At 46.0% G+C, this 16,184-nt stretch overlaps 1 protein-coding gene across 2 annotated transcripts; it reads right to left on the bottom strand.

The window, feature by feature from the left end:
• Positions 1–6,973: 6,973 nt before the first annotated feature.
• efemp2a (EGF containing fibulin extracellular matrix protein 2a) lies at positions 6,974–15,749 on the bottom strand. 2 transcript variants are annotated; one of them, XM_067247437.1, is made up of 12 exons: positions 15,629–15,749; positions 11,804–11,890; positions 11,630–11,669; positions 11,181–11,229; positions 10,850–11,062; positions 10,114–10,236; positions 9,733–9,849; positions 9,499–9,618; positions 9,236–9,355; positions 8,965–9,091; positions 8,181–8,376; positions 6,974–8,032 (listed from the first exon to the last, which is right to left on the bottom strand). In XM_067247437.1, the coding sequence occupies exons 5-12, from the start codon at positions 11,016–11,018 to the stop codon at positions 7,871–7,873; spliced, it is 1,134 nt and encodes a 377-aa protein (XP_067103538.1). In that variant the 5' UTR covers positions 11,019–11,062; positions 11,181–11,229; positions 11,630–11,669; positions 11,804–11,890; positions 15,629–15,749; the 3' UTR covers positions 6,974–7,870. The 2 variants fall into 2 exon arrangements, with proteins under 2 accessions (XP_067103538.1, XP_067103537.1); XM_067247436.1 differs by having other exon boundaries at positions 11,630–11,890.
• Between the last annotated feature and the right edge of the window lie 435 nt (positions 15,750–16,184).

Genomic DNA, 16,184 nt, shown 5'->3' on the forward strand with positions numbered 1-16,184 from the left:
CTCTACACTGTGATGACGTTGGCTTGATATCGGGAGCTCCGGCGACGCAAAAAGCCCGATTTGGACAAAACCGAGTAATGGGCGGAGACAAACGTAAAACGTAGACGGAGTCACCGGACCCCGGTGTATGGAAGGGGAGGGGGGATTTGGGGATTTGTAACCAAGATGCATACGAAAGAAGAATCTGCTTTTATGTCTGACACCCTGCCAGTACTTTCTTCTCTTATCCAATACCTCTACCGACCAAATAACCCAGTTGTCTTGCAGTCTAAAGGGTTTTCGTATCAGGACCTTTTACTGACAATGACCACTGAGGAAAAACCAATACTGACATCCTCTCGCATTCCTTCCCCACGGCTTCATCGCATGTATGGCAATGCATAGTGCTTGGAGCCCACATCGAAGCCCAGATTTTATGTGTAAGAGAATAGATGGCAGAGAGCTGGAGAGAGGGAAGCGAGAGAGTGGGGCAGTGTTACACTGCCAAATTCAGAACGAGTCGCTTTTTATGAATGAAAATACTAACCTGCGATTAATGTCACGGTTGTGCCAAAAGAGCATGTAACGAAGAGCATGATCACGTGGGTATGAGCAAATACTTATAGAGGGACCTTTAATTGCGGTGTATAGGTTACATAAACTGCGTTGCCCTTCCATATAAGGCGATTTGAGCGGAATGTAGTCTAGAGCTGCTGTCTAGTCAGAATAGCTTACACCTGTAGTGCTGTAAAATGATGTTTGACTAATGGTGCATTGTATCTCATTGGGTAGGTACTGGTTTGTATAAGACTGTTAAGGCCTTCTTGCTCCCAGATAACGTGCTTGTTCACTTTATAGATTATATAGCGTTTTAGTGTTCCGAGATAAACCCTATAGGGCTATAGGGCTCTATTTCATGTTTAAAAATTAGGTCCTGCAGTGACGCTATTGGACAATCCTCTGCCTGAATCAGGCTTGAAACGATTATGAAAGCATAAGTTACAGTAAAACAAAGACCGATAAATATACATAGGTATGAAGGAGCGCACAACCCAGCAATTGCCACGCAATATTGATCCGTGTTGCTAACCTGCGTGAGTGAGTGCCATACTAGAAATTGACAATGGCTCTCAGCAGTGACTGACAGGTGGACTCACAGGATGGCCCACAAGTGCAGCTTCAGCGAGTACTATTTTTAGAATGTTTTGTATGTTTATGGCTTAAAATAGATTTGTCACCCACATACCACACTTTTGATATGTTGCATTAACTTCGAAACCGACGATTTAGGCTTATCAAACTAGAGGTGACATCATGGATGGCCATCCATGTGGACAAAGTATTGAGTGACCCTCTAAAATGTAATAAAGTTTTGCATCTTAAGTCAAAGGTTTTATATAAAACCAGGAAACACTGAAGAAGCTTGCCGAGGGAACCAGCTCAGTCAGATGGAAGAGAATGAACATGACCTAGTGCACCAAATAACACAAATAATGTTCTTTTAATTTCAAAATCATCAATAACTGTATCCAATGTATTTGTTTTTATTCGTTTTTAGACTATAGCCTTGATAAATGATTTTATCAAATTATTTGGTAAATCAGATGCAAGAGAAACAGTTGAGTGGGAAGGATATTTTCAGGTTATCTCCCTCAAAAATAGAATTTTTATAAAAGGGCTCTCGGAATAGAAAAACACTCAAAGTTGTTTTTTTCCATGCTGCGGTTTCAGAGGCACTTAAGGTGTCCCACACACTGTGTTGGCTCACCAGTGGCCTGAACAGATTGTCATTTCTTCTATTGTTGTGGCTGTCAGGATAATACCGTCCATTATGGTAAAGGGGAGTGTAGGCATCATAGGTGGGAGGGAGACGAGAACACGGTGGGAGAGAGGCGGATGTGTGGAGGGCAGGGGGTTGCAGAGAAGAGGGTCTTCTCTTTGAAAGCAAAGAGGCTCAAATGCATCCAATTAGGGTGTCTTGTGGCTCCATGCCAGACATGAATGCCTCGGAAATCACACAAGAACATGAACTATCTCCTCTCATTCATAAAATCATGGTGGTTACATGAACATTGTGGTTAGGGATAATTGTATCATCCTGATTTGGTGGTCTCATGTATTATCCATTAATACTTGCTGACTCCTTTGACAGTCTTCATATAGTGAGACCCTGGCTGAGACGAGCATAGAATACAAGATTGCAATATGAGAAGATGAGATCTTAGTCGTCAGTCCTCAGAGAAAGTGTCAGACAGCCTGTAACTCCAGTTTCTTCATTTCCATTTGAGCATCAACACAAAAAGAAATGGTCCCAATCAATTTTGTCCTCAGCTTGGTACCTGCCAAAAAGAGAAGAATAGTTCACTTATTTTAACATATAAGGGATTACTTCATATATGTATAAATAATTATTAATAGTTAGTAGTTATTTCCCAACACTGGGCCAACAGTGTAACCAATGGAGAGACACTAAATGGAGAGAGAGGAAGAGTTGCAGAAAATACTTTTGGGGCAACAAAATGTCAGCCCCTCTCGCTACAGAGGTGAAGGATACTTGTCCCTTTTCTTAAGACTCTTTCTTTTCTCTGGTGTTTATTTTTACACCCAGAGAATCAAGGTCTCCGCTTCTTGAAAGAAAGGAGCTAATCTGTCGCCTAGCAACACCTCCCACTCCTGCATCGAAGCAAGAGAGTAAGAGAGAGAGAGGACCTGGAGAAAACGAACGTTGAGGAAAGAAATTGAGAAACCCAGAGAGAGGTAGAGGGAGACGACAGTTGTGAAACACAAGTGTGAGTTTGTCTCCATCAGTCGAGTCTGACAGCATAGCAGTAAGTGACAGTAAAGCCATACTATTGTGAGACAAAGAAACTGTTACACAAGGCAACGGGTATGACTGCAACATCCCACATGTATGAGAGTAGGTATCGGTGTGTCTCTGACAGCTGTTTCCCACTGTTGCTGCCTGTCTGTGTGTGTCTGGTTTAAGTGCAGTCAGATCCATTCGAAAACATAAGTGAAAGTAAACCATAAAAACGCCCACACATACATTCACTCACTGTTTCTACACCACTAGCCCCCCCCTCCCTCCTCCTCTCGTTCTCCCTCCCTCCCTCCTCCTCTCGCTCTCACTCCCTCCCTCCTGTCGCTGGTGATGCTGAACAGGTAGTCTTGTGCTGTTCGCTCTTTTTTTCAATATTAAGTCTATTCTTAGCACATATGGCAAACGGGTGGGAGGAGGGCAGCTGTTTACCTGTGGTGTCAAACTCATCAGCCCCTCAATATCTTTAAATGGACTTCCAAGAAAGAATAAGGACAATAGGGCCAACAAATAGTACACTTCTAAGGCAGACAGAGGGGCAGAGAAATTGTTGCTTAGGTGTGTCTGAGGTATGCAATGACATTGATTACTTCCCCTTTAAAATATAACATTTTAAAAGCCATGTGGCATTTAAAGAGTGGCATTAAATCATGAACAGAAACATATATTCTGCACAGAATCCATGCTATCCACCAGTTTAGATTAGTGACTCTTTTTAAAATTAATTCCACTACAGACATTCTGTCTCTTTCCACTTTTTCAATATGTTGGTGCTGATGCAGGGTTGCTATGGTGATGTGATGTAGATGTGACATCATAAGAGACCTAGCAGCATTTTCTTTTTTCATTGAGCCTCAGTCTGTCTCTGCCTCTACCTCCCTCTCTTTCGTTTTGGACAAAGGGTCAAGGATGAACTGGCAAGCAACGGAAAATACATTGCTTGGTATTTTAACGATCTAACATACTATTGACTGCCTGGAGGTGAGAGATACATTAGCCAACTACCCTACTATGAGTTAGTAAGATGTTGCATAACGGTTTGCGGAGAGAGTGAGCAGGATTAGACAGAATGAGGAAGAGCGAGTGAAAGTGTGCTTGTACGTGCCTTTAAAATGAGTTAACACTGCCCCCTTCCTCCACACACGCACATTGACAAAATCTGTAGTCACCCTATTTTCTATAATGTAAAGTCGTAGTTTTTATATATCTATTTTACTAAGAATCTTTCACCATCAACATGATTTTGGTGTGCCACTTACGTGTAACGTTAAGCGCCTGGAATTGGCTTGGAGGCTGTAAACAAATGCAGCCTGCTTATATAACTTTACTGGGATATCAAATACCATATGTAAATTCAACATACCTCCATTAAGTTTATTTCTGTTATTTTTAATGCTGGGCCTGATATACCTACTTGCAGGGCGTGCCTTCAGCCTTCATACACCCACGCGCCCCTGGCAACACATTGTCGTTTCTTAGTAACCACATTTACGCACAGAGTAAAGACATTGAAGGTAGGGTAGACATGGCAAGGGGGGTTGAGGCCCATGAAGGTTGGATATTTTTTTAACCTTCGCTTGGTTTGTGAGAGGAGAAAAATTGATAAATTAGTGTGCATTCCTTCTGGCCAATGAACGTTTCGTTCCAATCACAAACCCCTGCAGTACACGTGTGGTTTTTCATCGCCACATCATTCTAAAATCGTTCTAATCCAGCTTGGCCCCGCAATAAATGATTCGGGACAGTACCATGAGAATGAAAACCTCCCAAACTTTTGGAAGCTTTTCATCCTTTCAAACTCCCAGGACAGTGGCTGAGTGGAATTCAGATACTGTGCAGTACAGCAGCTGTTCTGCACGAGCCACATCGTGTTCATTCACATGGAATTGAAATGTAGACTTTGAACTGACCTCCTGGTTACATAGCCAGCAATTAGATCACTAATAGTATTAACATGGTGGGCTAATTGGTTTCAAATTACAAGCGACTCCTGTTGTCCGTGTCATGCCTCATTTAGAGGGCATTGTAATCTCAATTCCTGTGTGATATTAAGAGGTCAATGTAATTACATTGAAAGAACGAGTTGCCATTCAGTAGGTGCAGAATGTGTCTACACAAGTTTAAGGTCATGCTTGATGTGATGTTTTCTCATACCTGTTGCTATTTTTAGAATACTATTTCTGACTGTCATGATTCTATCCATGTGGGGTTCCATATATAGACCCACAAACTCTATTTAGGGAAATGGGGACTCTAAAATAAACATATTTCCTGTTCAACCCCTCACTTACCCTCTCCTCTCACTCATGTTTGTTTATTTGTTTTGTAATGATCTATGTAAAAGTTGTTATTGATGTCATTCAGAATTCCACAGCGCTTTCCTATTTTTGTTAATGGACTAGTTTCAATAATAAGAAGGGGGTGGAGGGAAATGACACTGCATATACTGGAGCCTTTTGATAAAAATACACATAGGTCAGTGTGTGTGTAGGGGGGGGGGTGAGGAGCTTTTGTAACACAGGTTATTTCACTCCATTTCACCATAGGATGGATTAGCCCTCTAAATGCCAACGACAAGGCATACCAAATGTGCATTTATACTTTCATGTAAACATTCTTGTTACTAACCCAGAAAAGGCAGAAAATGTCCCCAGGACTTCACAGCCGATTATTGAATCCATTTACAATTCGGTTGACTTGAAGCAGCACCCACACCATTTTGGTCGGAAGGGAGACGTGCCATATGAATACAGGGACGCCTATGTAAATTATCTGCTGGATGACAGGATGGTGTCGGAGTTAGGTGCTTGTTCCTCAGGTTCCTGCCCAACTCCTACTCCCAGCCCCGGCCCACTGGGAGGGCTTGTCCATGGATGAGGTCATACCTTGCTGAAGGTGCCAGAGACGTGCCCACTGTTCCGCTCCCCACTGACTCCCCCAACACTACACCCACTCATCTACACACACAAACATACACACACACACACACACACACATGAAAGCACACACCACACACAAACCCCCCCACACACACACCACACACATAATACAGCATATTGCTTGTCCATTCCCCAGTGTGCTGGTACAGTCTGATACTATTTAATTTGGGTTATTTCTTTGTCAAAGTGCCAACAGGAAGTGCCAGGGGACTTGTACCACCACTCTGCACACTCCAACCACCCACGCACACGCACACACCTCCCACATTCAGCCTGCCTCCACATCCACCCCTATCCTTGTTCCCTCACCCTTCAACACCATCTTTCTGTCAGGTCTGATGATCTCTACCACCAAGCCCATAGCTAAAATGAGCCATACCCATGCCATCTGCTGTGGCAGTGTGTTAGTATTTCAACATACGTGTGCTGTGACTACTGTACATGCAGTGTGTGTCCAGTGTATGTTGGAGCTACATCCAAACTTAAAAAGAGTTCTCCCTCCCAGTTCAGATGTTAATGTGAGTGGAGAAGCGAGTTCAGGAGACAATGAGGTTACAAAACCAGTAGATTCCATCACCTTAGGTTGTTGTTACTATTCCTGTCTCACCGTGCAATGACATCTGTGTATCATACTGCCCCCTGGTGGCTATACACGATGAGCTCTTGGCTGATTGCGTAAGAGTGACGTATGAGTCATCACCCCGGAGTGAGGACAGAGGGAAGGAGTATGGGTCAGCCTGTGTTTGTGTGGTTGGGCGGAGCCAGCACGAAGGAAGGTAGTGGACGATAAAATTAGGGGTTTCCCCACTCTTTTTCCCTACAACTTTTTTCACAGGGTCCACAGAAACGGTTTTGTTCTGTATTGGGATGAACGATACTCCGTCTAATCCTTTATGAGCTGAGCCGTTGTGTCTGTTTAGCCAGTTTCTCCTGTGTCCTATATTCTTCCAGCGCTAGAGGAAGCCTGGTCATGTGTTCAGCTGTGGGGAAGAGCATCATGAGCCAAGTGAACCTGGAGGTTAGGTGGAGGAGAGAAGCCAGCTATCTCGCATAGGTCAGCTGGCTGTGATCACACCACTGTGAGTGAGATGAAGACAGACGGAGGGGAGGGTGAAACAGAGGTTAGGGCCGGATGAGATGTTGGGACGTCTACAGAACAAGAGAGATATAACGACAGAGACCGAGAGAGATAGCGAGAGGATGTGAAATTATTGCAGTTTAAAGATGATAGCAGAAATGTCAAAATGTTTTGTTTTATTTCGTATCACTTCCTGTATCCCCCCTCAAAATACAACATAATAATCAGTAATGGGACAAAACTACACATGGTAATGATTGAGAGTTAGAGTTTTGGGTCAGATTCAGGAGAGGGGCCTGGGGCGGGCTGGAGGAGGAGGGCTGAGCTCAGTGGTTATTGAGTCATGGATGAGGACAGTGAAACCTGCTACAGAGGGAAGGATAGAGCATGAAGATGGAAGAGGGAGTGACTGTTTGATGCAAGACTAGACAGACTGGAAATGGGAATGGCAGATAATGATGATAATGGATAATGAGAGATGCTGGTGATGATAGAATGGAGTCTTTCACTCGATCGGAGACATCGACTTAACACATTTCGGATGGAACTTTATCTCCCTGCTCACATAAAAAAAATAATGAATTATGCGTTGCATATTGCTCTCGTTCACATTCACCATAGGGCGATGTGCTGTGACAGGTGTTCTGTGGAATGAGACACAGTGAAAAACAGGCATAGAGGAGTGGGAGGGTGAGAGGCTGGGAACTGAAACAATATGTATGCTGATGATCTAAATACGCAGCGCTGGACTCGATCCCAAACACATCTTTTAGTCATACAAAATCCTGTTTGTTTTTATCTGCTATTACTCTCCTCTACGGGTGTGGTTTGACAAAGGGTGTGGGATGTACTTTGCAGATCACAGAACAGCAAAGACATACAAAAGTGGGCCATATTTGAACAGTGAACGGTGGTCTTCCTTTAGTAAACTGAGTGGGCTGTCACACCTTCAATTCTATACGATTCCATGTACTCTTTCATCTCTTTCTTGTCTCTTTTTCTCTCTTTTTCTCTCTTTGTCTCTCTCTCTCTCTCTGTCACTGACTCTCCTTCCCTCTAGAAGGCATGAGGCCCTACATAGATGGAGAGCCGCAGGGCGGAGCTGGTCTGGTAGCTGAGCAGGGGATTAACCGACACCATCTCCAGGTCCAGTGTGTACTCTCTGGGTCCAGTCACAGCATGAGCCAGAACCAACATGGCGCTGATGTTGTTGATTTGCTAAAGGAGAGACACAGGGAGATAATTTGAATGGGGATCACTGAACAATGAGTAAGGCTCATTTGGAGGACACGTATGTACATTGTTGCCCCAGAACAGCAGGGGGCGCTGCAGTCCTTTGAGGCACCGTAACTAGCACGGGACTCACCCTTATGTAGAAGTCCCCGTTGTCGTCCCCGGAGCGGATGCGGAAGGTGTTGTAGGCCCCGGGGTAGACGCTGGTGGCCTGGATCTGGAAGATGTCAGAGGGGACGGAGCGCTCCGAGGTGATACTCATGTAGCGGTGGACGATGGAGAAGGGCATGTCTCGGCATGCAGGCTTGGTCACAGGACACACACAGCGGCTGCAGGAAGCAGGGAGACAGGATGTGATCATGAGCCTCCTACATGGCTTACTGTACATCTACATGACATGCCACATATGTATGAATATGTGGAAGTAAATAGCTAATTGACCTTTCCAAAAATCTTATTGAAAACATTTTGTACTTTAAAATAGTACAGTCATATGTTCAATGTTACGTCAAAACAGATTAAATGTCCGATGAACTAGATACAGTGAAAAGTGTAATTCACAACAGTACCACAAGAGGGAATGCATTACATTGTGCTTAGCTCTCCATTCAAAAACTAAGACAGATGACTTACAACAGTATCTGAATATGTTTCATGCCAAAATACACTGTGTATTATTGCCTGTCCCACACATGTTGGCAATTTAACACTTGTTTCAGCATTCTAATAGGTTTCTAATTGTCCTGGCACACTTTAGCGGGAAAGGTCACTGAATTGGACATAAACATGGAAAAAGAAATTGGAGCAATCTAAGAAATTATTTGGGGCTTTGCTGATCATATTTAGAGATTTGGGTCCAGGGCATAGTTTAATAATGGGGAAAAGATGTGTGTGTGTGAAGAGAGAGAGAGACTCACTTGTCAGACACTTGCACGTATGGGTCCTGGCAGCGGTTTGTGTCCACACACTGATAAGCTCCGTGGATGTTTACACAGGTCTGTGTGTCCGTACATTGGTGTACACCCGTCTCACACTCATTTATGTCTAGGTGGGAAAGACAATAAGGGCCAGACAGACAGACAGACAGACAGACAGACAGACAGATATGAGGTTTGTTTGATGGTGTTGAAAACTAGGATGAGGAAGGGATGGAGAAGACGAGGAAGATATGAAGGACAGGTTACTCACCCTGGCACAGCCGAGTGCCCAGCAGCTGGTATCCTTCTGGGCACACACAGGAGAACTTCCCTGGCTCGTTTACACACTGGAACTGGCAGAGGTAGCTGGAGTAGCTGCACTCATCTATGTCTGCAGGCAGAAGACAACGAGGAGGTGGCTGTTTATAGAACATGGCTGTCCTTTCTTATGTACCCTTGAACCCTTGAATAATTTCATGTACCCTTGAACCGTCTAACTGTACTTAGACGGATCAAAGTACAGACTGTACTCACCGTTGCAGGCAAAGCCATCAGGCCCCAGCTCATAGCCCTGGTCACAACGACAGAGGAAGGTGCCATAAGTGTTGTAACACCTCTGCTGGCAGGGGGCACCCATGTCACATTCGTTTACGTCTGACAGCCAAAGAAGATGGAAGAGAAGCCATTTTTTATTAATATGACGGTGTTGTTTTGGATGTTGGGATTGACTATTTGCATGATGAAAACCACATAGACATTGTGTGTCACCTATGCAGGAGCGGTTGTTCCCGGCCAGCTGGAAGCCTGGCTCACACTGACAGGAGAAGGACCCAGGGACATTGACGCAGCGGTGCTGACAGTACCTGTACCTGCACTCATCAATATCTGAGAGGACAAAGAGACAGAAAGAGAGAGAGAACAGGAGAGAAAGACCACGAATCTCATTCAGACTCATTTCCACCGAGGGTGAGGTTGGGCGTGGAAATAATGTGTTGAGTCAAGTACATTTAGATGACTGCTATCCTTAAGACAATGAAGAGGCTGAAACTAATGCAGCGATTTAACATGAGTCAGACTGTTGACTAAAGTGGTTTGGTGTGTGTGTGTGTGGGGGGGGGGGGGGTGTAGGACCTAAGTAGAGTGTCTCACCAATGCACTCGGTGCCAACCTTGCGGTACCCATCCGGACATTGGCAGGTGAAAGCCCCTGGAGTGTTGATGCACTGCTGGCTGGGCTGGCAGTCGTGCTCATCACGCTCACACTCGTCTACATCTGTGTGTGTGTGTGTTCAGACAGAAGAGGAAAGTGTGATGACGAGCAGTGAGAAACCACAACATCCTAGAAGACTTGTCTGAAGCCTCATACCAAACTGTGGGCCGAGCAGACTGTGACATCACAACACCTGGCTACTGTAGCCATGGTAATGTCCCCATTTTGGTCAAGCACCCAACAGCTGAGAATCTCACACAATGTTGAACAATTATTGCAGTCTCATGCATTGCAAACGAACACCAAACGCCCCCTAACCCCTAGTACAACTGGCTCTTTCACCACTCTCGGTTCTATAAAACTGAGCAGCTGTTCTCATGTGGAAATCTCCAAATTCCAGAGCTCCCTAACCACCCCCCATGCACAGATATTCAGTAGCACCCACACAGTCGACACAATACCCAGCCCAGACACCTGCTGAGACCACCTGTTTCTTCCCAAACTGCAGTCCTCCACGACAACGTCCCACAGTGCCATCTGTCCACCTCTGACACAGAGGCCGCCACCCACCCACCATCCTTCTCCTTCGCTCTGACCAACCCCCCCTCCCCCTCCTCTTCCCCCTCCCCTCCCGTCTCCCTTCCCACCCCCGCTGCCCTCCCCACCAGGCACTCACCGACACAGCTGTCTCCCTGGGGCTCATAGCCCAGGGGGCAGGGGTTAAAGGGCTCGCTGACTGGGCCCTCCAGGTTGGGCCCTGCCTGGCTGGAGGCCTCCGGGGCTGGGATGACAGAGGCGGAGCGGGGGAGGCACAGGTACCCCCCGTAGTGGTTGAAGCACTTCATCTCCCCCTTGCAGGCCTCCGTTATTGTCTCACACTCATTTATGTCTGGGAGGAGAGATACAGGAGAGACAGATGACGTGTCAGAAGTCCATGAGAAATGGAGTCTGTGGTTTTACATTTGTCTGGGTTTCTCGACAGTTTCCAAATCTGTGGAAAGCTATACCTTTGCAGTGCAGAGTGTGAGGATCCCATTGATACCCATCTGTGCATTCCTACAGAGAGAGAGAGAGAGAGAGACAGACAGAGAGACAGACAGAGAGAGAGAAATAAATAAAGGGAGAAAATTGATTATCCAGATGACCTTTTGGTAGCAGACGTTATTTTCATGTCACATCATGAGCTGCTCATTGTCCGACAGAGGCCATAATGATTCTGGCTAGAGGCCGGCCTTGTAGAGCATGTGCCCAGAGAACAGTGGCCAGATGTGAGGAGGAAGTGTGGGGGGCTCATGTCAAAGAAGGAAACAAGATAGAGAGGTCAAGAGCGCGTTCAGAGGAGAAGGGGGTAATGTCATCTGACTGACAAATGATGGAAATGAAATGGAGAAGGCAAAGGGAAAAGGAAGAAGAGAGCGGTGAAGACTGAGAGCGAGAAAGATTCATCCATCCTTACCGTGTACGTGTCACTTTCTGTAGACGGCTGTGAAATAGCGCTGTGAAGGAGCACAGACACACACACACACACACACAAGACTGGAACACAGATACCCCGCATGCTCACGTATTAACTGGTTGGATATGAGACACAATGGCACACGTAAACAAACACACACAAACACAGACACACTTGGACACGGTTGGTTGGTTTGTTGAGACAGGTCACAATGCCTCTGGTGAAGGTGTCGGGTTGGTGCTCAGGACAGTTCAGTTATATCTGCAGAGGAAAAAGAGAGAGAGAGAAAGAGGAGAGAAAAATGGATCAAACAAAAAAGAGATTCTGGAGTTGAGAATGTTTAGGCAGGCATCAATTCATCCTCATCATACACTGGGACGGTTTCAGCTGAAGTGAGTAAATCCACTCTCTCAATGTAACATTCAGTACAGAGCATTTCGAGGTAATTCACAGTATCACTAATTCACTAATTCATCAAACAACTTTTGCCCGAATGACGGCCAGTATGACTATTCCTGAGAGGAAGCTGCTCTCCCCCTGCAGGTGAAATGTAAACAATTACGCACACCACTCCATCCATCGGCTGAAACTGACTAAATCAACAACATGAAAATACTTTCATTGTAGCTCTTCACAGACAGGCTTCTGTTTCCACAGACCTGGTGACTATTGCTGAGACCAGGAATACACACACACAGACATACACGCAGACTAGGAATGCTCTTATTTTAAAAAAACTCCTCTGACGATAACAGAAGCTACTATACAGTACAGCAGAGTCAGGCCTGTGAAAGTATACTAAATCCAGTATTATCTGCCAATTCTGGGACATTAATTTCCTCAGATTCCCTAAAAGTCCTTGGCATGGGTGTCTACTGTTAGTCTGGTTGGCACACTCTTGTATTGCAAATATCCCTGCTATGTGTCTGGGAGTTTGACATTCATAGTCCCCAGCGGTGAGGTATTCAGTGTTGAGTATCTTGAGAACTGAGACAGGCTTTGCCCCCTGTTTTCAGTGGGCACACCCCATCTATCCTCCATTTCATATTCCTGGAGAGTGAATGTATAACTGTTTAGAGAGACCGTTCTTAGACAGATAAATCCTCTATTTCAGCTAGACGGAAAAAAATTAGAAAACAGGCCAAATTCAACAACAGTAAAACATTTCGAAGTGGGCGTTGTTTGTGCAAAAAAAAATCAAGTGAGCCTACGCTCCAGACAAAATATACGGAGAGGAACGTTATAATCGCAGCCTTCCTGATCCACACAGTGTCACCCACATACACACACAACACACAGTACCACAACTCCAAGGGGTTGATATGTTGATGGCGGCACACACAGTCTGACACACACTCCCAGGCCAGGAAAAACCCCACAGGTCACAGACAGAGTACGCACTGCTCATTGTTGTTTCACTGAGACAGACCCAAGACCACAGAGTCAAGTGGAATGCCTCACAGATGCCTACCCTATGACATCATGCTCCAGTACAATTGTAATCTTTAAAGGAAACATTTATAAATGAATCTACCCGATAAGTCGCATCACTTGAGGAAAGCCTAAGCAATACCCAAACTTTACAGGATAGAACCCTAACTGAGATGTAAACATGATACCCATGAAACATGTATTGGTTCATAAACTTCCCTTTCTCGTGTGATAGCCACAACGATGTGCAATGGCACCGTGGTTCCTCGATGACAGAGGAAAAATATGACCTAAAACCACCAGAAAACAAACAGTGACTCCTCAAACCACCAATCCAGTCACTCCTTCACCTCTGGCTGTGGGCAGCAAAGAGCCTGGTGCCACTGATCACTAAGTGGCAGTGGACCTCTGGAATGCCCGTGGCGAGGATGTGGCTCCAGCTCCCAAGCAGTGGTGTCCTGCCGTGGGCAGTGATTCCCAGAGTATCGGGTTCTGGGAACCCCCCCACCACCACCCCCTGTCCGCCCTCTTCCAATGGTTCACTGTAGCTGGACAGCTGGTGCCAAGCCTCCGGCCACAGGCCTCTGGCTGAAGGAGTAAAGATGCTACTGGTTCTATAACCTCTGTTGTATGTCATGACTCATGACCTGGTGACTCTTTCTGTTGTTAGGAGCTTAGTGGTGATCCAGTGAGAACTGTGAATTTTGATTTACTTATTGTTTACTGTAAAGAAATCATGGATTATCGATACACTCTATCTTGTTATATGAATGATATTGCTATTGATGTATCACCGCAGCATTTTCACATCAAAGTTCACGGAAACGTTTTATGTACATGTTGTGTTGATAACATGATGCTTTACTTGTACTGGCATTAGTATGTGTTATGGGAGACTCACATCTTCCTGAAATCCACACAGTCAGCAGAATTACCAACCAGGCAAAATATCAACAGTCATAAAAGTCCCCTCAAGGGGATGAGGCAAAACACGAAACTAGACCACACACACAGTTATACAGGAACACATGGTCCCACACACACACTCATACACACCCACGCACACTAAATATGAGATGGCGCTGTCTTGTGATGTATACATAGCCATCTTTGTTCCGTTCTGCTCTGCGGTGCGTGGAACTGCTCTCTAACATGGTGGGCCAGGGTTCTCAAGCTGGGCTCTGCTCCTTCTGCTCCACTGAACCTGCCACAGAGAGGCCACAACCTCTCTCAACTAGAATTATTTAACTGCTGGGGTGAAAGTGTTCCATATACAGTGCAGGACAGTAACTGGTGGTAAAGTGTCCATCATAGACCATAATAAAACAGAACAGTTCCCTCTGGAGCTGGCCTGCTCTCCCATGGTTGAGGTCAGGATCTGGGCAGTAGCGACCAGACAGTGGTGGAGGGTGGGATGGGGGAGGGGTGGGGTGGGGTGGAGAGAGGGTCTATGGGCTTGAAATGATGGACTGAGGGTCAGAAAGAGAGGTCAGCCCCCTGAAGTGTGACTCTCCTCGCCAGGCCTCACTGCTCCCTACCCAGGAGGCTCCACCTGGACCCCTGCAGTCTGCCAAGCCCGACAGTCTGACACGAGAAGCTGTCAAATGTTAGCAATCAGGCATACATAAACACAGTGCTCAAATGGAGCCTTGCTAGGCACAGGAGGGGTCTGTGGGAGAACAGCCGAGTAGTGTCCTTCTCTTCTGTGATGCAACGCACAGTCAGTGTGTGTGTTTGTGCGTACGTGCGTACGTACGTACGTGCGTACGTGCATGTGTGTGGGTGAGTGTGTATACACCCTTGTGTTAGTGGCCTCAAGTGACACCTGTCTCCCTTGTTTAATGGGTGGTGTTTCTCTTTGTGTGGCCATATGGTAATTCACAGCTGTCTTTTACCTCTTACAGGAAAGGCAACCCTATCCAGCATTTCACTTTAACCCAAACTGACTCTGAGTCTGGCAAGTTAATTCATAAATGTAGGTAGTGGGAAGAATGAGTACACTCGAGAGACCGTGACATTAAACAGAAATAATTGTCAGAGCTCCACACACATTTTTTTACGCAGCTGGTTTGACAAATACACCTCCTCTCTATTAGTCATTCTCTCTTCCTCCAACTCACTCACTACTGAGTACACATGGCACAGGCGTACAGCAGGCATCACACGTTCTCTCTTACAACACGGTTACAAATCACACACTCTTACACACACAAACAGCACATCATACACTTGGGTTTCTCACACACACACTGGAAACTTCTGCTTTCACGTTGTTACAAGTGTGTCCAACAGTAGTCGTGAAAGTCGGGAGCACAGCAATGGTGTAACTGTGATGTGTACGGCCCCACTAGTTGCAAAATGTGGGTTAGAGGTGCTTCTCGATTCTCCTCTTCTTTGTGACATACGGTAATACAGTCACACACTAACAAACGCCACCAACTCTTTTACACACAAACCTTTAGTTTCCGTCTCTCTTTTCTTTCATTCTGTCCTTCCCTCTCTCTCTCACACACACATAGACAAAGTTACTCTGAAACCAGTGTAGACCAGCTTCCATGCTCTTTTTACCTCAGTGTCCAGTTGTCTGTCCCTCCCGCAAGTCCTCTCCTGTCCTGTGGTGGTCCCTTGAGAGTCGTCTGTGTGGAGAACTGTCCTGTCTGCTCCTGCCTCTATGGCCCTGAGAGAGTGAGTGTGGAGATCAACAGCTGGAGCAGCTGAATGCCTACAGGGGAGGGATACAGAGAGGGAAAGAGGGAGAAAGAGGAGAGAGGGACAGCCCACTCCCACCCCCACCCCCCCTCTGGCCCCCTGCACTGCCATCCTCCACCCGCCCACCAACCCCCCACACTAACCCCCCAGGATGCAAATTCCTGGTCTGCGGCCCAAATTCCAGATCCGTCCAAATCGCAGGCGGAACAACAACTTGCATAGATTCACACACATTCCCCAGACACCCCCTCCTACCCTCTTTTTACCCCCTCTCACTGGTCACACAACACACCTGGTTTCATTTAAAATCACCCCCCACAGCTTCGAACTCTCTCCCCCTTTACCCATTTACCCCCCATCTATCTATCCTTACCTCCCCCATCTTTCCCTCTCTCTTTTCCACAGCCACTAACTC

Source organism: Osmerus mordax, chromosome 12 (assembly GCF_038355195.1).
Source record: "Osmerus mordax isolate fOsmMor3 chromosome 12, fOsmMor3.pri, whole genome shotgun sequence".
Classification (NCBI taxonomy): Eukaryota; Metazoa; Chordata; class Actinopteri; order Osmeriformes; family Osmeridae; genus Osmerus; species Osmerus mordax.

Coding starts and splice junctions, on each gene's coding strand:
- efemp2a (XM_067247436.1), bottom strand. CDS start 11,731: ATGCGGGGTATCTGTGTTCCAGTCTTGTGTGTGTGTGTGTGTGTGTCT. Junction 9,092..9,235: donor GGGCACTCGGCTGTGCCAGG/GTGAGTAACCTG, acceptor TTTCCCACCTAG/ACATAAATGAGTGTGAGACG. Junction 8,033..8,180: donor ACGGGGACTTCTACATAAGG/GTGAGTCCCGTG, acceptor TCTCTCCTTTAG/CAAATCAACAACATCAGCGC.